Consider the following 26871-nt stretch of genomic DNA (forward strand, 5'->3'; position numbering starts at 1 on the left):
GGCAAATTTCAATACTGTTGCACAGAGCCAGGCAATCCATTTACATAATTTACACTCTACTATGCTAGGCTAGCACACCACCATCACAGTGTTGATATTTCCCAATGTGTATTTTTTTCTTTTTGCATATAAAAGAAGTATATTATGAATAAATGGGCCAAACAACAGACATTAGTTTGCAAACATTAAAGTGGAATAAGACGAAAGCTGAAAGCGAGGGACAAAGGGCAAAAAAAATAATACAGCATATGAAATGCAGAAGAGACAGTGCAGTGACACTGAAAATCCTTCCAGCACAGTGAGTTCATCGCATATTCAAAAGGACATATTCAATTTGCTGTTTCAAAATAACTTCATAAAAGGAACACAAAGGAACAATGTTCACGTTTGAATCTCTTTCTACATCTGGCTCACTTTTTTCTTTCAGACGCTGCACGCTGAGCTTTGAGCTGCCAGTCAAATTTTGATAAAACACACAGCCGATTGTGGGCAAATCTTCAATAAAGCCTCCTGGAGAAGGAATGAGTGAAAGAAAAGAAGAAAAAATCAAAACCAGACTTTTCAATATCAGAAAACACAAATATAAGACTTCACAGATCGATATCGGGAAGACATTTTTCAGCATTCTTAATTCAGATCACAAATAAAGACGTTAGATTAATCAGTGCAGGGCTCCTTCTTCTTGACCTTTCAATGGTCAGTCCACATGAACTGAACTGGCAGCTACAGGAAAAAACATCCTCCATGTCTAGGCCACAAATGCACAATGTGGTAGTTTTATGAAAGGGACAGGGCTGGCAGAAGAAGAAGAGGGCGAGAGAGGATGAAGAAGATCAACAGAGGGAGAAAAGCAAGAAAATCAGAAAAGACAAATTTCTCACCAGATGCATCCTAAACAGAGTAGCAGAACTCATTTCTTGCTTCTGTTTCCGTCCCATTTTACTTTCCCATCAATCAAGCTCTTTTGGAAAACTTTAGACTGACTTCGGTTAAAAAGGAGGTGAAACCGAGCTGTCGCATTCCTGCAAAATTGATCGAGTCTTTTATAGCTGCATGTGCTGACCAGTGCTGACCAGTATATCTGTGTTGTCCAGAAACCTAGACTACAAAGCTACAGTAGCTGTGATCTATAATATACCCCATTTTATTGTCTGTTTTGCTCTACATGGAACCATAATTTACACATCGTGTTCAATGCAACTTGAAACTAGCAAATGAAAGCACAACATAATTAGAGAAACATGAACAGTGGGTGCATTTTTTCATAAACTTCAAGACAATTAGAAAGAAGAGGAGTCGCCCCCTGCTGGACAACGAATGCACGTTTATGCCACTTCCACTTTGGCCTTACTTTTCAGATCTGGAAGCCTTGTCTGTTCACCTGCTGTAATATAAATTAATACAAATATCTAGTCATCACATGACAGCAACTTTTTGCATTTACGCATGTAGACATGGTCAAGACAACATACTGAAATTCAAACCGAGCATCAGACTGGAGAGGAAAGGTGATTTAAGTGAATATAAACGTGGCATGGTTGTGTGTGCCAGACAGGCTGCTCTGAGTGTTTCAGAAACTACTGATCTACTGGGAGTTTCCAACACAACCATCTCTCAGGTTTACAGAGGATGCTTCAAGAAAGAGAAAATATCCATTTAGCGACACTTGATGTCCTGTTGATGCAGGATCAGAGGACAATAGCCAGACTTCTTCAAGCTGATAGGACAGCAACAGTAACTCAAAAAAACACTTGTTACAACCAAGGTAAGAAGAGCGTCCCTGAATACACGACATAATGAGCTACAGCAGCAGAAGACTACACCAAATATCACTGATGTTACCACAGAAGAGGAAGCTGAGACTCTGATGAGTCTTGATTTCTGCTGTGACATTCAGATGGTGGGATCAGAACTTCATCCTGCCTCGTATCAATATTTTCCTGGCAAATTTTTGGTCCCTCTTGGTCCAATATCCTCCATATTGTTGCTGAACACGGTCATCTCTTTATGATCACAGAGTAGCCATCTTCTCCAGGCTGTTTCCAGCAGGATAACATGTCATGTCAGTTCACATCATCTCAAACTGGTTTCTTGAATGTGACAGTCAGTTCCCTGTACTTAAATGGCTTCCACACTTACCAGATCCAGTCCAACAGAGCACCTTTAGGATGTGGTGGAACAGGAGTTTTACATCAAAGATATTTAGCTAAGAAATCTGCAGCACTTTCATGATGCTGTCATGTTGATATGGACAAAAATCTCAGAGGAATGTTTCCAGCACCCTGTTGAATTACAGCAGTTCTGAAGGCAAAACGAGTCCAACCCAGTACTAGCAAGGTGTATTTAATAAAATGCCCTATGAGTGTATATTCTCATTTTCCAAAAAGCAAGCTACACGTGACATGGGCGAGGGTGGTGGTCATATTGCCATGACAACAAGAAGCAACAGCCAGGCGTGATTAGTGATTAGTGAATGGTCAAATAATTGTAAAATATAGGAACCCAGGGTTTGAACATATTTTATATCTGTATTTTGAACATCGTCCCATTTAAAAACAAAAACAAATGCAGTACTATGAATGTTTTCCAGGTGAGAGTGTTTAAAAATTTCCAGCATTTAAACTATATCACGTATTCTTTCTTGTTTATGACTGCTGCCTTTCACCACACCATGAGGTTTGGCTGCTTTGAAGAACTACAGACTTTGACATGGTTGGACAGGGCATCATTTGTCCTCATTCTAGTCTAGTATACCAAACTATTTTTACCATAAAGACTGGAAAAAAACAAACAAACCCTCAAACAAAACACCAGCAGTTTTCTAGTAATTCCCCAACCAAGGTACAGATCACCAAGCTGATGTGTTAAGTAGTGAGCATTATTGGTTCATTGAGCACATTTTGTTACCTTTGGAGAGAGCTTCCAAATTCACACAGCTTTTATGAAAAGTTCAGCTATTTGGTTGCTGTAGCTTAATATTTTTAGAATAGCAATGGACAATATTAATCTTCTCATGGAACATTTGGCAACAATGAATTTCCAAAAATGTGGAACTATTCTTGTAAGTTCGATTTGCAGAATTTTTGGCATTTGTCTGGGACAGAGTGGATAGAAAAAGGATGAAAAAGATGAGTTATTTCTTACTGCAGACACAAGACACCAACAGAACATAAAATAAGGTATTCATGAAGCTAGCAGGAGCAGAAGAGAGGGGATAAGATCAAGTAATCAGCACAAATCTCACCAGCAGGACCACCTGAGTCTGAAGAGACAAGAAACAGCCAATCAGCAGCGATTGCTGTGGTCGATGTCCTCAAAGAGTCCTCTCCTCTCGTAACACAAAGCTACTGTCTGGCAGAGGTCCTCACATGAATACTGAGACACGCATAGACAGGTACAGATGGAGGATGAAAAACTGTGTTTGCATGAGGGAGGGGTAGCTAAACAATAGAGCTAAATATGACAAATGCACTCAGCAGCAGCTGATGTTGTCCTCCCAGGTTACCATAGGTTGCTGAGGTTGCTCGTGGTCATTCACTCCTGCTTGGGTGGATGAAGCTGAAAGAGGATGGATGACAAAAGACAAAGAAAAGTGGGTAAAAGCATACATGTGTATGTCTGCCTGGGTGTGTGTGCAGAAAAAGCACAGCTAATCGCTTATTTTGGCAAGTCCTGAGCAATGGCAGACTGTGAGAGGAAAGTGTAGGAAACGTCTCGCAGATACACACCCTCACACACCAACCTTGAGTATTTGTGGGTTTTTTTAAAGAAAAAACATTCTGGCCTGTGTGTCTAAAGGAGAACATTGCCCAAATGTTCCAGAGCCGAGCTCCAAACTTTGCAGGAGGAGAATGTGAAGAATGCTCTGACTCTTCTCTTCATAATGTGCAGAAATTGGACATGATAGAATCTGAGTATCAGGTTAGATTAGCTTAGAAGGTCATCCTGACCTGCACTGTTTAACCCCTTTTTATGAACATTGTCAGCAGCAGCTGTGCAAACTCACATATGTGTGCAGAAGGTTATCTGATGAAATGGCTAATTACTGGAAGGGGTAGCCAAATGTTACTGGAAACGGCCTTGATTGTATGTGTGTGTGTGTTTACCTTCAGAACACCATTCTTCCTGTGAAGTCTGATCACGGCTAGTAGGGTCAGGTACTTGATTTTGGACGTCACTGCCTTCCATATTTTCATCTTCAGTCCTCCTCTCTTCTCTCAGATTGTTCTGTGTATTCCTGAGAGTGTCAGAGCAAAACAATACCAGTGTTTACTTGAGATATGGGTTTGCCAATTTCATGCACGTCAAGCTCCTGATAGACAAGACATGGGTCAGTGATCCTATTGGATGAAGATTTGTCACAGAGGCCGATATCTGTGAGGATGTTTGTTGTTAGATTTGATTCAAACCAGAGCTGTTACTGCTCTCGATCTCTGTGGTGAAGCATTTGAGTACTCTGTGTGCTCCTTCTGTGTGTGTGTGTGTCTGTGTGTGCGTTTGTGCGTGCGCTGCTTTAGTGGATGAGTTAAAACTGACATAATGACTTCAACATATGCAAGATTTCAACTTCACAACTTTACAAGCTAATAAGTGCCGGCAGAGCATTTTTATTGTGATAAGCAGTTGACATTAGTGGTAAAATGAGGCTAAAGATACTTTAAAAGTTAATTGGTACCATCTGTGACGCAGTTACATACATGAAAAACTGCTATATTGTGAAGTTACGATGTTTACACTTGCTGTGTCAGATATAAAAGATGAATTCTCAAAGTTACAATAACTGAGTGACAATTTAGGGAGCCAGTGTTTGATTTATGGCTGCACAGTAAAAATGCCCTAAAGGATGGTGCCTTATGTCAGTAGTTGTCACTTCTGTACATGTTTATAATCATTGCTGAGGTGGGAACTACATTTTAAAAATCCAACTCTATTAATTAGGGCTATAAAGGTTTAGTCAGCTAGGATGACTCGAATGGAAGAAAACTGTTTCCTAGGTCTCAGTCTGTGCAGCTATATGCATAGTATGACCTGCACTGTGGTTGAATGAGGTATGGTGTGTTACATTACTTCCTCGTTGAGCTTGCTGGGCTGGAATAATGGAAAAATCCTGGTCATACTGCTGGGTTAAAACCTGGTAAGCAAACATGTAAGCTGCTTTGTGAACCTGCCCTTACAACCAGAGTATGCTAAAGGACACTTGCGTGTTGTCTAGTGCTCTGTGGGTTGCTGATTAAACCACCCACAGAATTTGAAGCCAAAGTGGCAGCAGCAGAGAGTGGTGAAGTGCCATCCATATAAAGAGTATAACTGACAAGAAGCTGCTTGAATGAGTGCTAAAACTCAGAACTGAGTTATTATTTTCCACTTCAAGTTCTGTTGTATCAAAGTTAATGGGATTTTATTATTATTATTATTATTATTATTATTAATTTCTCTGTCTGAAATAAGGTCTGTCTTTAATAAAAATGTAGGAGATTTTCCAATTTTGTTCTATAATATAAAATCTATAAAAACAAAACAAACACAATTTTAAATCTTTTACACTTCCCAAACCTGTAGTTTGCTAAAAAAGAAAAAAAAGAAAAAAAAAGAAGTGGCTAAATGAGGTTATGGATGTTATTAGGCCTATTAAACATCATCACAGTCATTGACTATATATAAAAGATGGCCTCATGGTAAGTTATTACTTAATGTTATAGTAGCAAGCTGCTACAAAAATTTCACAATGCACATACGCAAATAATTATTAGTAATTACTGCTATAATGAGCATTTCCTCTGTCACCGTGTTGGTTTTCTACACGTGATTAGAAAGGGCGGGTGTAACTGTGGAACTCCACGCTCATTGGCCCTGGTATATGTGTCTGTGCATGCTTTGTAAACACAGTACCATTTTCTCGCTTGTCAATCGTTGTGATTGACAAGCGAGAAAATGGTACTGTGTTTACAAAGCAAGTTTTTTTGGTTTTGTTTTGTTTTTTTATTCAATGTGACCCAAAATTAGTGACTGAACCTTTCTAGAAAATTGTCCAAAATAGTCCATTTTCCCATTGATTCTGTTTTTTGCAACCACATCTAATAGTTGGTCTTCAGACAGACCTGGAAGTTACATCCAGGTTTTATATTGTCGGTGGTCACTACTTATCACTAAAAGTGGCCTCACTCCTAACCCCCCCACCCCCACCCCTTGGATCTTATGAAGGTGGAAAAAAAGGCTGTGAGCTTGTTTGTTTCTACTATTGGAGCAACTGCAAGTTTTACTGCATCCAAGATTTTTTATCTCCAGATGTGCTTATTTATAGCCTAATATTGGTGATAATTCTGTCACGGCGAGTGAGGTGAGCCGTGTGGAGGAAATGAAGGAGGATCCAAATGCAGGCAGTCGTGAAGGTGTAAAGGTGGTTTATTGAACATGAAAGTAAATACAAATGGCAAATGGAGCTAGAACTAAACTATACTGGGATCAACTAAACTACAGAGCACAAACCTTAACGAGAACGACCAGAAGAGACTAACGGCGGACAGCAGGGAGAACACACGGGTGAGACATGGTAGAAACGCAGATGAAGCAGGGTGGAATACACAGACGGACCAGCAACTACAATGACGGCAGACATGACTTAAATACACAGAGAATCACAGGGGAATTACACACAGGTGGTGGACACAGCTGGGAATAATCAACAAGACGAGACAAAGGTAAAACTGAACACACTCACATGAGACGCAGACCATCACAATAAAACAGGAACAAGCAACCATCACACTAAGACACAAACTCGACATAGAGAGACAGACAGAAAATGGCACATGGAGCTAGACAAATACTAAGCAGACACAACTGAAGAACAAATCCTAAACACCACAGAAACATGAAACTCAAATAATAAACATCATCATAATCAACACTACAAGAGAACAAGAAAACAATCCCTGATGCAAACTAAAACCAAAACATAATAAAACTCAAACTACTGGGTCCGACGGACCCAGAACCGTGACAGTACCCCCCCTCTAAGGGCTGGCTCCCGACAGCCCCAAACAAAAAAGCACAAAGCACCAAGCCAGGGCGGGCGGAGGGGGCTCAGGAAGGAGGGTCCGAAACAAAAAACAAGGAGCACAAGAGACCAGAATAAACCAAAAACAGGCCAACACAAAACAAGACCAGTCACGAGTCCACAGTAAAGTCCGGGGGCCGACAACACAAGAGCCGAAACAGTTCAGGGGGCCGACCCTGCACACAGCAACGGCGGCGACAGGCAAACATTTCAGGAGGCCGACCGTGCACACGGCAACGGTGGCGACGGGCAAACAGTTCCGGAGGCCGACCATGCGTGCAGCAACGGCGGCGAGGAAGCAGGTCCGGGGACCGACCGTGCGGACGGCAACGGCGGCGCGAATGCAGTTCTGGAGGCCGACCGTGCACACGGCAACGGCGGGCAAACAGTTCCGGAGGCCGACCACGTGGAAGGCAGTGGCGGCCACCGAGCAGGTCCGGAGGACGGCCGCGATGCCAGCGGCGGCGACGAACACCTTCCGGAGGCCGTCCCCGAAGGCCATGACGCCATCTTAGAGGCCCGGAAAACGGCCGGCAGAGGCGAGGCGGAACGGGTCGAGCTGGCACCGACGGCGGCGTGGCAACCACAGGACCAGACGAGGCAGGACCAGGCGAGGCAGGACCAGGCGAGGCAGGACCAGGCGAGGCAGGACCAGGCGAGGCTGGACCAGGCGAGGCAGGACCAGGCGAGGCTGGACCAGGCGAAGACGAAGCAGAGGCTGGACCAGGCGAAGATGATGAAGACACGGAGGCTGGACCAGGCGAAGATGATGAAGACACGGAGGCTGGACCAGGCGAAGATGATGAAGACGGCAGCGGGACAGCTGCGGAACCTGACGGCGGTGATGCTGCAGGAGGTGATGTGGAGATGTGCTGGCTGGGTCCTCCAGGACCACCAGCAGATGTGAGGATGTGCTGGGTGGGCTCCACGGGCCCTCCAGCAGACGTGGCTTGAGGCTGGACGGGCTCCACGGGCCCTCCAGCAGACGTGGCTTGAGGCTGGACGGGCTCCACGGGCCCTCCAGCAGACGTGGCTTGAGGCTGGACGGGCTCCACGGGCCCTCCAGCAGACGTGGCTTGAGGCTGGACGGGCTCCACGGGCCCTCCAGCAGACGTGGCTTGAGGCTGGACGGGCTCCTCGGGCCCTCCAGCAGACGTGGCTTGAGGCTGGACGGGCTCCTCGGGCCCTCCAGCAGACGTGGCTTGAGGCTGGACGGGCTCCTCGGGCCCTCCAGCAGACGTGGCTTGAGGCTGGACGGGCTCCTCGGGCCCCCCAGCAGACGTGGCTTGAGGCTGGGCTGGGTTCTCCTAAACCCCCAGCAGACGACACTCGAGGCTGGCTGGGTTCTCCTAAACCCCCAGCAGACGACACTTGAGGCTGGCTGGGTTCTCCTAAACCCCCAGCAGACGACACTTGAGGCTGGCCGGGCTCCTCAGGCCCTCCAGCCGACGAGGCAGGACGCTGGCTGGGTTCACCTGAACCCCCAGCTAACATGACTTGAGACTGGACGGGCTCCTCAGGCCCTCCAGTGAAAGCAGTCTCTGAAGCAGCAGGTACGGAGACCTCTGCCAGTGTGGACACTGGCTGGGACTGAGCAGCATCGTGGCTAGACTCAGGCAGCAACAGTGGGATACAGTCCTCAGAGGGCTGAAAGTGTTCCCCAATACACTCAGCAGAGGACTGAGGCGGACGGGTGAACTCACTTGAGCTCTCAGGGGGTGCTGAGAGCTGAGACTGTTCAGGTGAGTTCTCCGGTGAGGCTGCTGGTGCTGGCGTCTTGACCTCTAGGGGTCCAGAGTTGGCTGGTGACTGACACCCAGCCTCTGGGGAGGCCCTAGAGGGAGCAACTGTCTCTGAGATGGCCAGCTTAAATGAACCAGCAAAAGTTTGTGTGGAGTGTGTTCCCTGCTTGTAATGAGGCTGTGAGGATAAAGGCTGGGTAAATGAGTGGACAGGCTGCTGAACTGGTGGTAACTGAGCTACAGGTAGCGAAGTAGTAACAGGTGGTGGAGTGGCTGGCTGAACTGATAATAAGGCTGATGAATCTCTTGCCAACTGAGCTATTGACTGGGCTATGGACTGTAACATGGTGTCTACTGGGTCTGACTGTGACTGTAATGGAGGTGATGAGTGAGTGGCTGACTGAGTTAGCGACTGCTGGGCGGCTGACCGAGTTAGCGACTGCTGGGCGGCTGACCGAGTTAGCGACTGCTGGGCAGCTAACCGAGCTACCGGCTGAGCAGCTAACCGAGCTACCGGCTGAGCAGCTAACCGAGCTACCGGCTGAGCAGCTAACCGAGCTACCGGCTGAGCAGCTAACCGAGCTACCGGCTGAGCAGCTAACCGAACTACCGGCTGAGCAGCTAACCGAACTACCGGCTGAGCAGCTGACTCAACGAACACAGCCCCGGTATAAACAGTCATATGAACTGGCGAAACAGACGGAGCGTCTTTTCCACTCACCACAGCCGGCAGTTCCAAAGTCCTAATCTCCGGCTGTGGGGCGACGCGCCGACGGCGCGATCGTCGCTTCCTCCCGGGAACAACCTCCGGCGGGCCGGGCAAAACCTCCGGCGGGCCGGGCAAAACCTCCGGCGTCCGGCTGGGTTGGGAAGCGGTAGCGGCTGGTGGGTGTAGGTGAAGTTCGTGAAGGATGAAGTCTTGCACGAGTGGGTGTAGTGAGTCCAATAGCCAGGGATAATCCGTGAGCAACTGTTGCAGTCTGGCTTCCAGAACGTAGAGGAATGCTTCTCCCTCATGCTCTAGCCACAGGTTGATTATTTTTGAAGCGGAGTTCGTGATGAGGTCCCGAAGCTCCGTGGGTGGGGTGAATGCCGCTGGATCCATATCTGGCTGGTCCCTACTGTCACGGCGAGTGAGGTGAGCCGTGTGGAGGAAATGAAGGAGGATCCAAATGCAGGCAGTCGTGAAGGTGTAAAGGTGGTTTATTGAACATGAAAGTAAATACAAATGGCAAATGGAGCTAGAACTAAACTATACTGGGATCAACTAAACTACAGAGCACAAACCTTAACGAGAACGACCAGAAGAGACTAACGGCGGACAGCAGGGAGAACACACGGGTGAGACATGGTAGAAACGCAGATGAAGCAGGGTGGAATACACAGACGGACCAGCAACTACAATGACGGCAGACATGACTTAAATACACAGAGAATCACAGGGGAATTACACACAGGTGGTGGACACAGCTGGGAATAATCAACAAGACGAGACAAAGGTAAAACTGAACACACTCACATGAGACGCAGACCATCACAATAAAACAGGAACAAGCAACCATCACACTAAGACACAAACTCGACATAGAGAGACAGACAGAAAATGGCACATGGAGCTAGACAAATACTAAGCAGACACAACTGAAGAACAAATCCTAAACACCACAGAAACATGAAACTCAAATAATAAACATCATCATAATCAACACTACAAGAGAACAAGAAAACAATCCCTGATGCAAACTAAAACCAAAACATAATAAAACTCAAACTACTGGGTCCGACGGACCCAGAACCGTGACAAATTCATAAAGATGATCTTGTTGTAAATGTCACAAACTTCACATAAAGCTTATTCTAAATTTAAAAACCTACAAAAAAGTCTCCTTTTTTATATGAAACAATGACTAATGAAAAAAACATCATCCCTGCAGCACTCTATTTACACTTTGGCTCTGTCACTCTCTTCCTCACACAGACATTAAATGTACACTCTCCATAAGTTAAACAATACTGTTGTCATGATTTTGCTCCTCGTGAGGTTTATGCAGACATTTATTTATATTTCTAAGCATGTGCTGACTCTGTCTTTAACTTTAACTGTGCTTTTTCCATCCCCTGAAATTAAATTATTCCTGACAGCTCTCTCCTTCATGGTCCATGTTACCCAGCATGTGACAGAAATACAGAGAGCAAAGATGTGAGCCAAGCCAGAGTTTACGACCTTTAACCAAAATGAAGTTTTTATTAAAGACTCAAATGTTTGTGGAACAGTGAGGGAAGTTTATTTTGGAGAACATGTTCAATCATGACGTACATTTCTTACATTTCATACTTATATTAGATTTGGTACAAACCCTGCACTGTTGATATTATCACTTATTGGACTTGTCTTCTGTTTGATACTGGCAGCTTTAATTTGCCACTCTTCTAGTTGTTGATACTCTTGAACAGTGTTGGTCAAGTTACTTGAAAAAAGTAATCAGTAACTAATTACTGATTACTTCCCCCCAAAAGTAATCCCGTTACTTTACTGATTACTTATTTTCAAAAGTAATTAATTACTTAGTTACTTAGTTACTTTTTAAAAACACGATTTACAACCTGAATAGGTGATAAAGCGATAGATCTTTCAGCCCAATTCTACTTTTTCTGCATAATCCATCATACAAAATGTAATCAAATGGAAAAGTCTCTTTTTAAAACTTTTATAGTTTTATTAATTTAAATCTTTTAACTTTATGCATCAAGCAAAAATTTAATTATATGCAACATTCTCTGACTGGAAGAAATTTGTTTAATATTTAAACCTATTTTCTGCACATTCCAGCACATAAAATATATTTTTTTTGTGTGTTTACACTCACTCTTTCAAATAGATGCAAGTAAAACACAGCAGAAAATAAATAAAATCAAAGACTAGCGGTCCTGTTGCTCTATTTTCACCTGTACAGCAGGAGTTGGGTAGGCGGAGGTTTACCCTGGTGCAGGTGTGCCGCAGCGGTCAGTGGAAGGATACGGCAGTTTCTCTGTGAATTTTCCATTACGTCATAGCGCACTCGGAGCTTGCTTGGAAGTTTAGGGTTTTTTTCGCTGTAAAAAGATGTTTTCTTCCCACGCACAATGCTAATGGACACTAATGTTTTTGTCACTTTTTATGGAATCAAACTCAAAGTAAGGTCAGTACTTCCACGCTTTAAACGCTGCACGCTCATACTCTCTCCCGCACTCGATATATGATCCATTGTTGATCTGCACACAGCTGTTGTCACGAATGTCGCACTCGCTTACGTCACTGTCATGAGACATTCTCGCAAAAAAATCACGGTTTTAGTAACGCAGTAACGCAGCGTTCCTACGGGAAAGTAACGGTAATCTAATTACCGTTTTTGCAATAGTAATCCCTTACTTTACTAGTTACTTGAAAAAAGTAATCGGATTACAGTAACGCGTTACATCTCTGCTCTTGAATGATCTAATCTCAAAAGACTGCCATGTTTGCAAGCCTCATCTTGAAACTTGGCATGTATAATAAAAATTGTGCTTCAAATTATTATGTGTGCAATCACTTTTAGCATTTATTGCCTCTAATGAACAAGGAGTGACGTTTTGGCTCAATTTTATTTTCTCTCTACTGACCTCTTACCCTGTGTGTATTAAACACATTTCTGTCAAGACCACTAGTCACAATAAAAATGTTATTTCCATCTACAGCTGTTTATATCTGGATGTACGGCCCTCTGCTGGGACCTTCCACCATACCATGCACAAGCATGGAAAGATGCAGAAATGAGCAGGGGCATGGGAATGCACGGTAGACCTGACATTGATTAAGTTGGATACAGCATGAACAGCATGAAATGGAGGAGGTGGGTTGCAAGGCAGATTGCAGAGGATGCAAGCCAAAATAACTCAAATAGCAGATCCAGAACCATCATCCAAAAATGCTCTCTGTAATTCTTTATGTGTTTTTTTTAATGATTAATGAAGACACAAGCCAGTTTACCTACCTATGATAAGTTCCTGGGTCAGCGATATTCCACGTCACCTCTTGCCCAAAAAACCCCACATGATTGCCGTCCTCTGTCCATAGTCCAGCAGAACCATCAACTGATGCTGTCAGGACAAACAGTCTGTCAAACACTTCAAGGACTTCCACACATATCAAAGCCCTTTTGTGAGCCCTCCAAGATTGCAGCAGCAGTGGAGGTTGTTCACAAGTTGCCTGTATGAAGAAAAATATGTCAAGTATATGGGGATATGAGGTGCAGTGCACCAGGTGCAATCTTATTCCCAGCACACCTCAGGTTGGATGTCCACTGCAAAGGAAGAAATGTCCCAAATCTGAAGTGAGCCTGTTGTGTCACCTGAGACCAGAAAGGTGTTTTTAGACTGATCTGAGTTCAGGCTAAGCACACGCTCACCTGGCTGCTCTGGAGCGTAGAAATGACCTGGAGGGAAAAAACACAGAAAAAATAGACTTGTGCTCATAAACTCATCCAAGCATAAAGTACTAAGTACAATCTAAAAGAGATTTTCTTGTAACAATAGGCTTGGATATATCTTTATAGGCAGTTAAAAAGTCTGCTGGTTCACTCAAAAGTGCATGCAAGCAAATCTATTTATATTCTGCTTTTGTACCATTTTCAAGAATTCTTTCTTCACTTCAATAACAAAAGTACTTCTGAGACAAACTGCAAACTCTTCAACAGATTTTAGTTGTCACCTGCATTCCTCTTATGTCATGATTTCAAATCCCCCTCTCTGCTGGAAGCATGCACAGACACATAGATACATATATAAATCTATACAGACATACAGTTCACTCAAATGCACTCATGCAAGCCTGTACCCATATGCAGTGGTTACAGTGCATGAATCCCACACCACTAAACACAGATGGGATCTGGAAAGAGACATAGTTGTGGGCTGCCAGGAATGGTACCGGCTGGCAGCCAAGTCGACAGTTCAGCCTAACTGTCACTGCTTGCAAGGGCTGTTTGTAAATCCTTCTTATGGGAGGAGGAGAATTAGAAGTGACGGATGATTAAGAGTTTTTATCTTAGATTAATGTTTTCTACTGCAGCATCTTTTTTTTTTAAAGGACCTCACATCAATCTCTTCTTTAAGCTTTTTCTTGTGCATCCCACTCACCATAACTGTGATTGTCATCAGTGATGCTCCAAAAGCACAGCCAACCACCCTGGGATGACACTAGGACACCCTTGTTTCTTAATTGTTTCCTGCCAGCTCGATGCTGAAGGAACAAGATGCTATCCACGGGGAGAGCTGACCTGGACGCACACAAGCAGAAAGAAAACCACAATCATGAATATGTCACTATCAGCTAAGGATGCAAGATACTTGACTTCATTTATTCATCATTTAATTAACTGTCAGGAAAATTTATGAGAAATTAGTTTGATTATGTCTTCGTTACTTTAATTACTTATTCTTTTATACCTTTATCATTCATGCATGATGATAAAAGGAATACCCTTTTTGAGTTCTGACATTTTACATCTATTTGATATTTCAATAATAATCTGCATGTTATTTAAACATTTGTTAATCTAAGCTTTTATTGTGTGTTATCGTCAATAAAGACTGCAGAGAGCCAAAGATAAATAATTTTTTACCACGCCAGCAACAAAATTTGATCTGGGATACAAGAAACACGATGTAAATTAGTAGATAAATCATTAGTAAACTGATCCATGCTGATTTGTTTTGTGTCAAAACCTGCAAGTCATACACATCAAGTTTAATAGTAAACCCTCACTGACTGCAAGACAGCACTCGGAGCTGCATCTCCTTACCGTGCCTGCGTCCCTCTCTGCAGGTGGAGCATCGGTCCTTGTGTCTCCATGCTCCAGATCACTACCTCTCCATCATAACTGGCTGTAGCAACAACGCTCAGAGCGGAGCACTGACACACAGCCAAGATGTCTGATTTGTGGACACCGCTGGACTTCCAGGACATGTCTGCTCTCACCTTCAAGTCCTTCAGTGCACGAGTAAAAGAAAAATAAAGCACAGCTTAGTGCACAAGCATTTTGGTTGAAATGATGATAACTATATACCTATATACCTCATTTATAAACACAGTTTATAAATGAGGTGAAATAACCTGTCTCTTCTGTAGAAGCTCTACTTACTTCCCCAGGTTGCTCATAAAAAAGTGTACCATGTTGCAGTAGACTTTTTTAAACAAATTATGGCTGTGTGAAGAATTTGAACTTACCAGGGGCGTATATAACGTATGCATATATATAAGTGCAATTTACTGATTTGTGATTGCCCCTCTAGGTTTTGGAAATGAAAAAAATATATAACGAAACAGACAAGCTAAGTTCTGCTTAAGCGAGGGACTTTACAGTGAGAAACATTATGTAACTGGGCAGAGGAAAGGAAAAAAGCAGCATTAAGAATCTGCTGCAGAAGCATAAATACTCAGTGCTACTACTGTTCGCTTTAACAGATGACTCCAGCCACAGAGCAGATGGCAGCTGAAGGTTGAAAGGTAAAATGTAACACAAGAATTTGAAGCTTGAGAATAATGTGCAAATGCAGACTGTTATATATTTATACACTGAGACCTGTGCAGCAGCATGCATAGCTGTAGGTGGATGTGGGTTTGTATTTATGCGCTGAAAAGACTTTAGAGACTTTCTTCACTACTGACAGGAAAACACAAGACTTCTGAATTATTATACTGAATATGATGGGACAAGTTAGTGTTACTATTGGAGGAAATATTTTCTGAGCCTAATTTGGACCACAGTCTTCTTAAGGCCAAGTTGTTGTTGGCATTCTTAAAAAAAACACTTAAATGTTTTCTGAGTCTGTACTAGATTAGTCACTATGGTGACAGCTGTTTGTGTAGGACTCATCACGCTGCTTTAAACATCTGGGAAAGAACTTGTAGCAAGAAAAAAAAATATGTCAAGGCTAAAACTCTGTGAGACTAATTTTATAGCATCTTAATATATCTGAGCTTCTTGGGTGGACTGCATTACCCAGAATCCCCTGTCAATCAAAAGTTTATGTAATGCATTTAATACTTTGTTATGTTGTTCTTTCTTGACCCACAGCTAATGAATTTTTTTCACTGCCTTTCCAATCTGAGAACCAGCAGCTACTGTCAGATGACTAAGAGTGTGGAGATGAAGGTCAGTGTTACAAATGCAGGTAAATTTAAAAAGCAAATATAAAAGTTAATCATTATCAAGTTACAGCAAAATAGTTCTGAGAACACATTTTAGCGTGTCTTTTGCTGCCTATGGAGGTTCTCAGTCATCCAGATCACAGTAGTTTTGAGAGCTTGAAAAGCCCTCACGTGCTTCAACTATTTTTCTTTTGTCCCTAGCTGGCGGTCGGCAGGGAAGGTCGTCCACCAAGCCAATACGTCGCTGTGGGTGCCGCAGGGTTCTCATCTTTGTCAGCGATGCACTTCCAAGACTTGCGATCTGGCCTTGACCTTTTCTTGCTTGAGGATTAGACGTCATTGTTGAAGATCGTCTTCAGTTTGCTTGATCCAAGTCTTCTTGGGAGCGTCATGCTTGATTCCCTAGTGTGTGGCCAAACCATTGCAGTCGTCGCTTCTGGATCAGCTCTTCCATCTAGGGCTGATGGTGACATTGACTACGCATTGTGCTGTTGCTGAGACGGTCACGGGGGGACACCCGGATAATCTGATGCAAACAGCGCACGTGGAAGACCTCAAGCTTGTTGAGGTCATGCTTGAGGATGACCCAGGTCTCGGATCCATAGAGAAGAATGGGCAATACTAGTGCGCGGTACAGTTGAATTTTGGTGATGAGGGTGACGTTTGTCTTACGTGCTTCATCTACCACACCTTACCTATGTTTCTATATATTCATACAAGCAGCATAAGATATAGGACATTCTGCCTTCTTCTTTCAAACTCTCAGTGCTTGTTGTTCTTTACAGGACTGTTTATCTGCACCTAACCAATGCCTGATCAAACCTGATTGGTCAATACTGCAAGCCACAACAGAAAAGTTCCAGTAGCTCACATTCTGCTGTTTGCCTACAAATTCAGCGTGTTCCTGTGACGATTAGACATTACTGCTTTTGGAAAACTTACAGTTATCCCTGTCAAAACCACAGGCCAGCTGGTTTCTTGCTGTGTTGAATATACACGTTACATATAAGTTACATTGAATATAATAATTTTAGGTGCATTTGTGAATGCTTGTCTCTCTTTGCCGTTTGCCTTGTGATTGATTGGTGACCTGTCCAAGGTGTACCTGGCCTCTCTCATCCTATGACACCTGAGATAGGCTCTTTGACCCTGAAACAGTAAAGAAAATGGATGGATGGATGGATGGATGGGTGTTGACTGTATAAATGGCATCCATGGAGCTTTTTTTTAGATAAAAGACAGAGCCGAAAAGGATAGTAAAACCCAGAGTACCAAGTCAATCTTAATTTTAGGATATTTTAGGATGGAAAGATAAACTATAATCCTCCCTGAAAATACGTTTTCTTTCTTCTCTGCAAAACTAGAGCGGGAAGAAAAACATTGTTTTCCAGCCTGGTGTTCAGTAACCCTTAAAACTGTATTTATGTGTGGATTATAACTTTAACGCACCCTTGATTTTACCTTGTCTCCTGCAATGCTGTACTGAGTGATGCACTGGTTCCACCCCACAGCCAGTAAATGGTTGTCATGGAGGCAGGTCAACCCAGTGACTTCAGAGTTGGTGACGGGCTCCAGCTTGTGTAAGTTTAGGCCATTTAGTAGATTCCACACCTGCTTGGGGAGTGGCCAACACTCTGATTTAAGTATTTTACACATTGATGCATTACAGCCAAATTTCTTTCTCTATATAATAATAAGTAATAAGATGTATTGAACCTTAATAGTGCCATTACGAGCTCCCGTGATTAGTCTTCTGTGAGAGGAGTCCAGTGCCATAGAGGAGAGCACCTCTTCTCCATGAGCATTTAAAATGTAAAGCCGCCTCCTTCCTGTCTCTACATCCCACAGAAAGACTGATGAGTCAGCATGTCCAGTCACCACCTGCCTCAGGGTGGGGTTGTACAAGGCGCAGGAGAGGTATGGACCCTGTTTAAATTCTGTCCTGAATTCCTCATCAGTCAACCAACCACCTCCTCCTCTTCTCTTTTCTGACAGATTGAGCACTGCCAGGTAATCTTTGCAGGCCACCACTAAATGAGGTTGCATCTCATCAGGAAGAGGAGGGCTAAGCAACAGGAAGGGGAAATTTCCATGTTCTGGGATGCGACCTGGTTGCAGACAGGGAAACTGCAGACGGAGAACTTTCAAACACTGATGGGTAGAAATGTCCCAAACTCTCAGTTCCTGGCAAAAGAAGACAAATGCATCATCATTAATTCGAACATAAACAAGCTCTACTAGCATATATTCACATAAAATATACAATTATGTATGCATTTATGGTAAATCCTAATTCACTCACAGCATCTCTAGAGTAGCTGAAGATCTGCCCGACATGTTGGTAAATTGCAACATCTAGTACCGTGGTGTGGTGACCCGGCAGTGTAGCCACAGGACTTGAAGTCACATATTGTGACCACAGTCTGACTTTTCGGTCAGAGCCTCCTGTAACCATCAACTGTAGGGACGCGTTGTAGTCGAAACACTTGGCTCCCTGACATGAGGCAAAAGCATTAATATCGTATAGTATACAGAAGATGGTGTTTTATGCAGGTGAAAATATAAATGAAGTGGTGGTAAATGCTTCTTTCCTTTCAAAGATACATGACTGAGATTTTTGTTTTACAATGTTCAGACAGTTATTTGGAGAGTAAACCTTGGGTTTCAAAAAAACAAACAAAAAACAAACAAACCCATTGTGAGTGACAGGAAGCATCACCACCCAGTTTTACTCCTTTCACAGCAGCCGGTGACACTGTCTGTTTCTGCATACTGCTGTGTTTGCTCTTCTAGATAAAACTGGCCAGTTATAACAGCATTTACTACACTGTAACACTGTCACACTAGGACATTTAATACTATATAAAACTCTTTCTCTCTTAAACAGAGTTTATTTTCACATGTCAACCTGCCCTCGTAGGTCTGTGTCACCCAGTCCCCAGTGCTGTGACACACAGGTCTGACTGACATTGATCCAGATCAGAAGTGGATAACTATGAAAATCACAACAAAGTCTAAAAGCCACAACATGAGAAGTTAATTTGAAGTCAGTGATGTTACCAGATCTTATAAATAAAACAATTCAACTAAAATGTAGAAGGCAAAGGGGAGGATAAGAACACATTTGATTTAATTTCTTCAGGTAAAATAAATGTATTCAAAATAAAACAGGTAATGTTAATGAGCTTATCTCCTGACATCAACGGAGTTGACCCTGGCTTGGCTCACTCTAGCATGTAGAGGCCACATTAAAATGAAAGCTATAGCAACTGTTTTCACTGCAGATGACATATTACATGTTCAGTACTACAATAATTATGAAATATTATAAATAAATAATGCTCACAAAAGTGGTCCAACCTGGTGCTGGAAAAATGTATTTTTGAAGTGGCCAATGAGTGTATTATCAATCAAACTGACCTTGTTACCTTGTTAATTACCTGGTTAAATTTCCAAATGTAAGGCTCCTGCTTCAATGACACATTCATAAAGACCACAGATGTGGTGTTACTTTCTGACGATGTCATGATGACATTGGCACTGGGTTCAAACATTACTCTGGTAATTGGTTCCTGGTGGATGCTGGGGATGTGTTGATAGGACACCATGTCGCTGTGTTCACCAAGATCCTGTGAGGAACGAGGGTGAAACAAGAAAAAACAGTGAGTCCAAATGATGTTTAAGGAAAAGTTGTAGTGTAAGCAGCAACACTTCAAAGCTTCTTGCTTCCATGCTTCTGTAACAGAATTCAGTAAATAGAGGAGGGAAAACCTACTTGGAAAAAGATCCTTTGTGGACCTTTGTCTCTCTTTGATGGTTTCTTAAAAAGTCCCTTGGATGAGTTTAGGAACCACATCAGGTGGACTCCTCCTTTTTCATCCCCCAGTAGCAGCAGAGGAGGCTGTTCTAGACTCTTGGAGTGAAAACCCTTTAGATTGAAGTGATGCATTTAGTGCTTTCCAAATGGAGACATCCAGCTAAAACAGTAAAATCTCACACAAACAGTTGTCCTACCTGCACATCATACCAGTAACACAGACAGGTCGGCACACTGCGAAACCCTGGGAGCAATTATAGGACAAAGAGTTAACAATATTTCCGGGCTTCACGTGGTTTAGTTGGTTTTTGTTAGGAATAAAAGTACCATATAAGTGAATTTCCTCCAACAAACAGTTTGAAGAAATAGTAACAAAGCGCAAGTCCCTGCAGTCAGTTGCTATGGCAATCTTGTGGACGTTGCCCATGTACACCGCATCGGTGGTCCAACCCCTGAATCTCCTTGTGTTTGCCACTTCCTCTGTTGGGTCTCCAGCAAGCTGGTTTAAATAGAAAAACGTGAGTGAGTGTGCTGTAATTCCACGTGGATATTAAAGTAGCAACATGATGTCACTCACCCCTAAAGTTTTGAGGGTGTGTAGGCTGCTGTTCCAGGCGGTGATCTGACCCCCCTTACTGACGCTAATATAGCGGAGTGGAGGAGGATGGGAAAGAGCAACCACACGAACTGTTGGCTCCCGCTGCAGAGCAATAAGTATGAGACAAGTGTAATCAATTAGAGAAAGGTTACAGGAGGAAAAAAGTAATGGTTGTCGAAAATAACATATAACTCAGGGCAGAAAAATTAAGATGCTTCATCTTTCATCTATTATAGTAATGGAACACTTTATTCATTATAATTTATAGGAGCAGCTGAGTGCACTCTTTTATACTTACATTGGTTAGATTTAACAGACCCTGATGAACCCTAGAGTTATTAAAAAGGTTTGGCAAACTGCCCTGCTTAACTCCTGCAGGGTGAAATCCAAAAGTAGCGAATGATACTATAATAATATATGAGAATATCTTCACAGGCCAGGTGAAAATAATTAAAATAATGAGTTCCAAGGTCTGTTTAGCTTCTTTAGCCATTTAGTGCAGCACAGTTAGCCTGTAACCATTATGGCTGAGGCAAGAAAGTCATCACAAATCATGTGTTTCACTACTGTAACCAGTCAAAATGTCTCAAAGGCTACATTCACACTGCAGGTCTTAAAGCTCAATTCCCATTTTTTGATCAAATCCGATTTTTTTGTCTGCTTGTTCACACTACAAATAAAATGTGACAGCAAACGCGCTCTAGTGTGAACCCACTGTTAGGGTCCCTGGGTCGTTGACCCAGTGTTTTGTGTTTTTGGTTCTTTGATTTTGTTATTTCATTATATTCTAGCTTTGCTTTATGGGTTTTAGGATCATTCTTAGTTTAGGTTCTCTGGGTGGGGTTGGTTAGAGTTTTAGTGTTCTGGTTTTCTGTCTGTGTTCCATAGTTGCTGTCTTCCCTGTCTGCTGTATCCCCACATCCAGTCAGTGTTTGTGTCTGCCCTGGTCCCACGTCTCTGTTCCCTCTGTAGTGCCTGCATGTGAGTCTGTGTTATGTGTTTCCTGTTTTACTTTGAAGGTCTCTGTCTTATCTCAGTGTGTTCGGTTTACGCTTCTTTGGTCTCGTCAGTTCTGATTTGTCCCAGCTGTGTTTCCCTCCTGTTACTCATTCCCTGATTGCTCCCTCTGTGTATTTAAGCCCTGTGTTTCTCTGTGTCTGTGTCGCGATCTACCGTTTATTTTGCTGTGTGTTTTGCCAGTCCACCGGTGTTAGTTTATTTTCAGTTTTTCCCAGTTATGTTATGTTTGCGTTCAGCATTAAAGCTGTTTTGGTTTAAGTTTGTCTCCGGAGTCTGCATCTTGGGTCCTATTCCTGTTTGCACACAGCCGTCACCTAACACCCACAAAGCGGCCCGCATGCGCAAAAGAAGGCGTCACACACAACGTGCTCTGTTTAGACCCAGACCAAACAATATTGTTTGACTGATGGCCCTTGATATAAAGACTTGTTTCAGACTTTACTTTTCCCAATTTTGCTTTAAGTTATAAAGTTATTTTGTTATTTACAAATGGCCTAATAATTATCCTTATTGCGGTTTTAGAGAGGAGCGGTGCTTCAAAGTATAGTTGCAGATTTCTGTCAGAATCTGCAGATTATACAGTACAAATAAAATGTTCACGTTTCTCCAACGTTGTCTTCCCAACAGTTTCACTAACATCTACGTTTGCAATGTCTTCTCCGGCGCTGATAATAACAAGACATCTGTCTTGTGTCGGTGACGTAAAAGACGGATTTAATGCGACATGACCGTTCAAACAGCAGTGGCTTTCTAAAACATCAGATATGTATCAGATTCAGTACCACATACGAAAGTGACCCAGATCACTTTTAAAAATATCGGATTTGTGCTTTTCACACTGTCATACCATGATCGGATATGGGTCGCATAGGGTCAAAAAAGTCAGATTTGATGTACTTTCGCCTGCAGTGTGAACGTAGCCAAAGAGAGCCCTAAGACACAATTTTTGGCCACAGAAGAACTCTTTAAGCTAGGCTAACAAGCTAAATAACCTATAAAAAATATGACCACCTAATACTTTTCTCTGAAGTCAGGTAATAAATTAATACAGTCCAACATTATTATATTCTCTTACCTTTGTTGGTCATCTTCCATGAACAATGGCTCTGTCTTTTTTCGTTGCTAACTCTATAGTTGCTAACTCTATAGTTGCTAACTCTATAGTTGCTAACTTTATCTTTGTGCCATTGTTATTTTTACTAGAGACTGTTAGCTTAGCTGAAATGAAGAAAAGGTTTACACAGTTGTCAAGGGACATAAAACCTTTTTTAAAAAAACAAAACAAAAAAACCCAACAAGCTTTAAATAGACAAAGGCTTTGTAGTGCTGCAGTGTTGATTTTTTTTATTTATATGCGTGATAATCTTTATATTGAAAGTAGTAATTTAATTCATCAAATAAATTTTGCCTAAACTAGTTAAACTAGCTTAAAGTAAGTAAAAGTGACTTGCTGTATTGGATTTTCTTGTAAAGAAGCTTGTATATTCATCTCCTACAAATACACAGCATGCCAAAATATTTTGATACATTTTCTACTTTATTTACATGAAAGTATAAACAACCTATTAGAAAGCATCAAACGTTTAGGAAATAAATATAGCATTAACATTAGAAAAAGTAGCCTATATTAATAATAGTAGTATATTTGGTATCATATCTATTAATGTATATGTGTATGCCGCTTTTAAATTACATTTTCAAAAATAAATCTTTTAAAAAAAATCTTACTTCTAATTAATTGAAAAATGTTTTCAAAAGAGACTTTTATTGAGTGCTTATTGTTTATTGATTTCCATAAATCAATTTCCCATTTGAATTATTTATTGATCATATAAATATTTTTGTAAAAAAAAAAATTCTTTTCTTTTAAAATATCTGATAGTGATAGATAATTTGAATGTCTAAATATACAACAACAATTTACAATTTAAGTAAGTTGTCATTGATTTTAATATATTTATACTGTACAAATCATTTATTAATGGTTAATTCCATTTCCTCTGTATTTCTTTTTACTGGGTAGTAAAATATAAATGTTCCATTTTGTAATATACCATTAAACTCTTAAAAAGTGATTACATATTGTTTTAAGTTTTATGTCCTTTTCCAAATACTAACTTGGAGTCACTGACCATTTACTCTCTATAACTGTTTCTCCTTTAGAGATACAAAATACTCTAATCCATTTGAGTTTCTTTTCCCCAAGTTTGTTTAAGTCATATTATAATGTTGTTCATTTTAGTATTTGGATAGCAATTTTGCTTTGAGACAGTTTTTTTTTCTGCTGCACTCAGCTTTTGGGAGGTTTTTGAAACTTGAATTCTCTAAATGTTAATTTTGACTAGGTAGTTGCCTAATTCTGGTAAGTAATTTAAAAAAAACTGTCTAAAAATCAGACCATCTGACCACGATGCACCAGAGTTACCTTGTTATGAGAGCAGTGTCTAATCTGAGGCTGGGCCTCCAGCAGAGCAGCTGTGGGATTGGAGGCCCGCTGTCGCTCAGTGTACTCCAAAAGCAAGTAGGAACACAGCTGCTGCCATTTTATTTGTCCAGTGCAGCTGATATCTACCTAGACATGAAGAATGTAAGAGTCAAGTCAGCAATACACCACTGTTGTCTTTTAATAGGACAGTCACTTCAAACCAGTAATAGACTGACAGGATGCTGTTTTATAAACTTTTTTTTAAATCGTGGATTACAATATAACCCGCATCCAGTTTTGTCAAGACTTATAAAAAAACTTTATTACTTTTTACCTCATAAAAGAATCTCTTGCACCACGTGTCCTCAATATTTGGGCCGATGACAGACTTCAGAACATCCCAAAACTCCTCAAACGTCAATCCACGTTCTTCACTTGTACCTCTATTGCTTCCCTTCAGCTTGTGTTCCTGTGTCTCAAGTCCAGCCTTTGAACAGGTAAAAGCATTTCTCAGAAGCTGTAGGTGCTCTGGGCTCAGTTTCTCTGCAGGACTGACACCGCAGGCCGGATCACTGCAGAAAGCAGCACATCAATGATCAGTGAAACGAAAGAGCAGAAGTAGAATAAAATGTGGAGGACATTGCCAATAAGGCAGCACCCCAGCTTAACTGAGCATAAAAACATGATCATTTCTTAAGCATTAAAGAACTGTTAAGTTCAGTGTCTAACCCCTATTTTATTTTTTATTTCTGATTCTTTATTGAAGCCATTACATCACTGACAGCTAGTAAAAAGGTCACTGCAGAATGAGTGCAGCACTCCCATGTGGTAGTTTTGATATAACACACTTTTTTTTTTCAAATAAAGGGAATAAGTAATGAAAGAATATGTAAAGTTAGGGGGATGTGTTTTTAAGAAAAGCGCTCCCTGCCACCAGCACCTCCGGTGTGGGCCTGTTGCTAAGGGAAACTAACAATAAGTCACATGTCTTACCATTGTGAGGTATTTTCCTGGTCCATTGGGGCATGCATGAGTGGTCCTTTACATCATACACATTACTTACAATCAGCAAATGGAACAATAAAATAATTAAGTAATAAAGAAGCTGTTGTCTCTGAGTTTAAACTGTGTGGAGTGGATGGAAGAGAAATGAATGGAGAAATGTGTGAATTTAAGAAGTTATTTGAACGTTTGATACCAGTGTTCAGCTTCTATTGACTTTTCATGAATTGTTTAAGGTGGAAAAATGGAATGAAGTACAAATAATGAAAGTTAAAATGTTTTTTTTGTTTTGTTTTTTTTTTAGCTTATTAGAAAATATAGGACAGAATCAGATATAAGAATGTGTTAGCAGGCACTACTATCCAGAGGTGACAAAAATCCATATCAATGTGCAAAGTTTATAAAACAGATTTTCTACATAAAGCAATCCCTAATTAAAAATAATATTTTATGTTTGCCAAGACCAAACAAGGGGAAAAAAACTTACCAAAACCTGCTGTGTGGCACCTCTTTCTCATAAAGTGTCCACAAATTTTTTTTGTTTCTAAAAGTATCCATAGTGATAGCCCGATTCTACCTTTATCACAGTCTGAACTCCTCCTTAAACTCTTCTTTTATGGTGAGCATGAAAAAAAGAAATGAAGAGAGAAGCCAAGACTTCTGTATAAATGAGTTGAGTCGACTCCGCGATCCTGGCTGTGCCTTGAGCCTAACCATGCACAGCCGTTGTTTCTGTCCACTCCTCTCGCTTTTCATGCAGTCCTCAAACAAAGCCTGTTGTCTTCAGACAGGGAAGGAATGTCCACATCCACAGAAGCTATCGGTCGCAAATGTTTGACCACACCGACAAAAGATAGTCAACACATCTCTGAAGAGACTGCCAAGGAGACCTGAGAATTTCCAAAGTCTATTTGGGGCAACAGAGCCACAAACCCCACAGACCTCTGTGGGTTAATCATTTAAAGAAGCAAAGTTATTCACCACCAAGAAAAGGCTGAGCTTTCTGAGCTTTATCAAGAATCTATGTATATGGGATATAGTTTCTACCATAAGTAGGACTGTCCAGAAATCCTAGATATTAAATCAGGAACATCTATATTCAAAATTAAGAGAGGGTAAAAGCGAAAAGTCATGATATGGTGGCATATTTTCAGCTATTCTTACCGTTCTTCAACTGATGTAGTTTAATCATTGCCAGGCAACCAGCAGCAGTTTTCTTCCTTATAATGAGCTATCAAAAGTGCTGTCTTACTATGTTTAATGAATATACTCAAGTCCCAGTGTTTCACAGTCTGCTGAGCAAGTCCTTGAACTTGATCTCCTTTTAGGCTTGCAATGTCATTTAAAGCAACCTTCTTTTATCCATCTGATAAAAGAGTCAATAACAGTCAAGAAGTCAATAATAATGAATAAGCTCAAACTGACCCACTGAGTGTTTTATAATGCACGTAAAAAGTAAAAATAAAAAGGGACAAGTGGAAATGATAACACATATGTTAATAATTATATTATTAAGTACCCCCACTTTGGTTTTGGTGTGTCCAGAATGAATAACCTGCACAGGCAGAAACTGTTAGAGGAAACATTATGTATATGTATTATATATATTTTAAAATATGATATACTGTTAGTAGACATTATTAAAAACTACCCAGAACTACTCATCCATTGTCTCTCACTCATCCTGTCAGGGAGACTGGAGCTTAACACATTCACACCAATTTAAGAATCACCAATTAACCCAATCCCACTAACTGCATACCTGCATAACTACCACCTGGACGCTCCGAAACTTTCAGTTGTACGCCTTGTAGTTCCTTTATCTACAAGGCTTAAACAACAAGATGTTCACACACACACACACACACACACACACACACACACGTAAGATTCTGAAACTAACACAAACATCGACATGGAGAATTAACTACAAACTTGTAAATAGCAATTTAGACCTCAAAAACACAAATATGGTAGTTAAAGCCATAATTTGAAAAAAAAAAACAAAAAACGATGGACTGACCTATGAAAACTACTCACGT

General features: G+C 41.5%; 1 protein-coding gene across 3 annotated transcripts; it reads right to left on the reverse strand.

Annotated features, from left to right (window-relative positions):
* Positions 1-416: 416 nt before the first annotated feature.
* On the reverse strand, positions 417-25387 carry LOC146626422 (cilia- and flagella-associated protein 337). 3 transcript variants are annotated; one of them, XM_085360538.1, is made up of 19 exons: positions 25317-25387; positions 24162-24399; positions 23828-23974; positions 20362-20484; positions 20112-20283; positions 19982-20028; positions 19743-19895; positions 19408-19596; positions 18270-18461; positions 17684-18151; positions 17417-17578; positions 14619-14803; positions 13954-14093; positions 13102-13250; positions 12810-13024; positions 4107-4237; positions 3506-3558; positions 3245-3375; positions 417-510 (listed from the first exon to the last, which is right to left on the reverse strand). In XM_085360538.1, the coding sequence occupies exons 1-18, from the start codon at positions 25385-25387 to the stop codon at positions 3286-3288; spliced, it is 2925 nt and encodes a 974-aa protein (XP_085216664.1). In that variant the 3' UTR covers positions 417-510; positions 3245-3285. The 3 variants fall into 3 exon arrangements, with proteins under 3 accessions (XP_085216664.1, XP_085216663.1, XP_085216665.1); XM_085360537.1 differs by lacking the exon at positions 417-510 and having other exon boundaries at positions 3201-3375; XM_085360539.1 differs by lacking the exons at positions 417-510; positions 3245-3375; positions 3506-3558; positions 4107-4237 and having other exon boundaries at positions 12806-13024; positions 17429-17578; positions 19743-19880.
* Between the last annotated feature and the right edge of the window lie 1484 nt (positions 25388-26871).

The sequence above is a fragment of the Diplotaxodon limnothrissa genome, linkage group LG8 (assembly GCF_057381915.1).
Source record: "Diplotaxodon limnothrissa isolate DT_005_m linkage group LG8, D_limnothrissa_male_GT1.1, whole genome shotgun sequence".
In the NCBI taxonomy this organism is placed as follows: Eukaryota; Metazoa; Chordata; class Actinopteri; order Cichliformes; family Cichlidae; genus Diplotaxodon; species Diplotaxodon limnothrissa.

Excerpts from the sequence above, each read along its gene's own strand:
- LOC146626422 (XM_085360538.1), bottom strand. The coding sequence starts at position 25,387 with ATGGATACTTTTAGAAACAAAAAAAATTTGTGGACACTTTATGAGAAA. Across the intron at positions 24,400-25,316 it reads GTGCCACACAGCAGGTTTTG|TGATCCGGCCTGCGGTGTCA; the intron begins GTAAGTTTTTTT and ends TGCTTTCTGCAG. Across the intron at positions 13,025-13,101 it reads CAGTGGACATCCAACCTGAG|GCAACTTGTGAACAACCTCC; the intron begins GTGTGCTGGGAA and ends TTCTTCATACAG.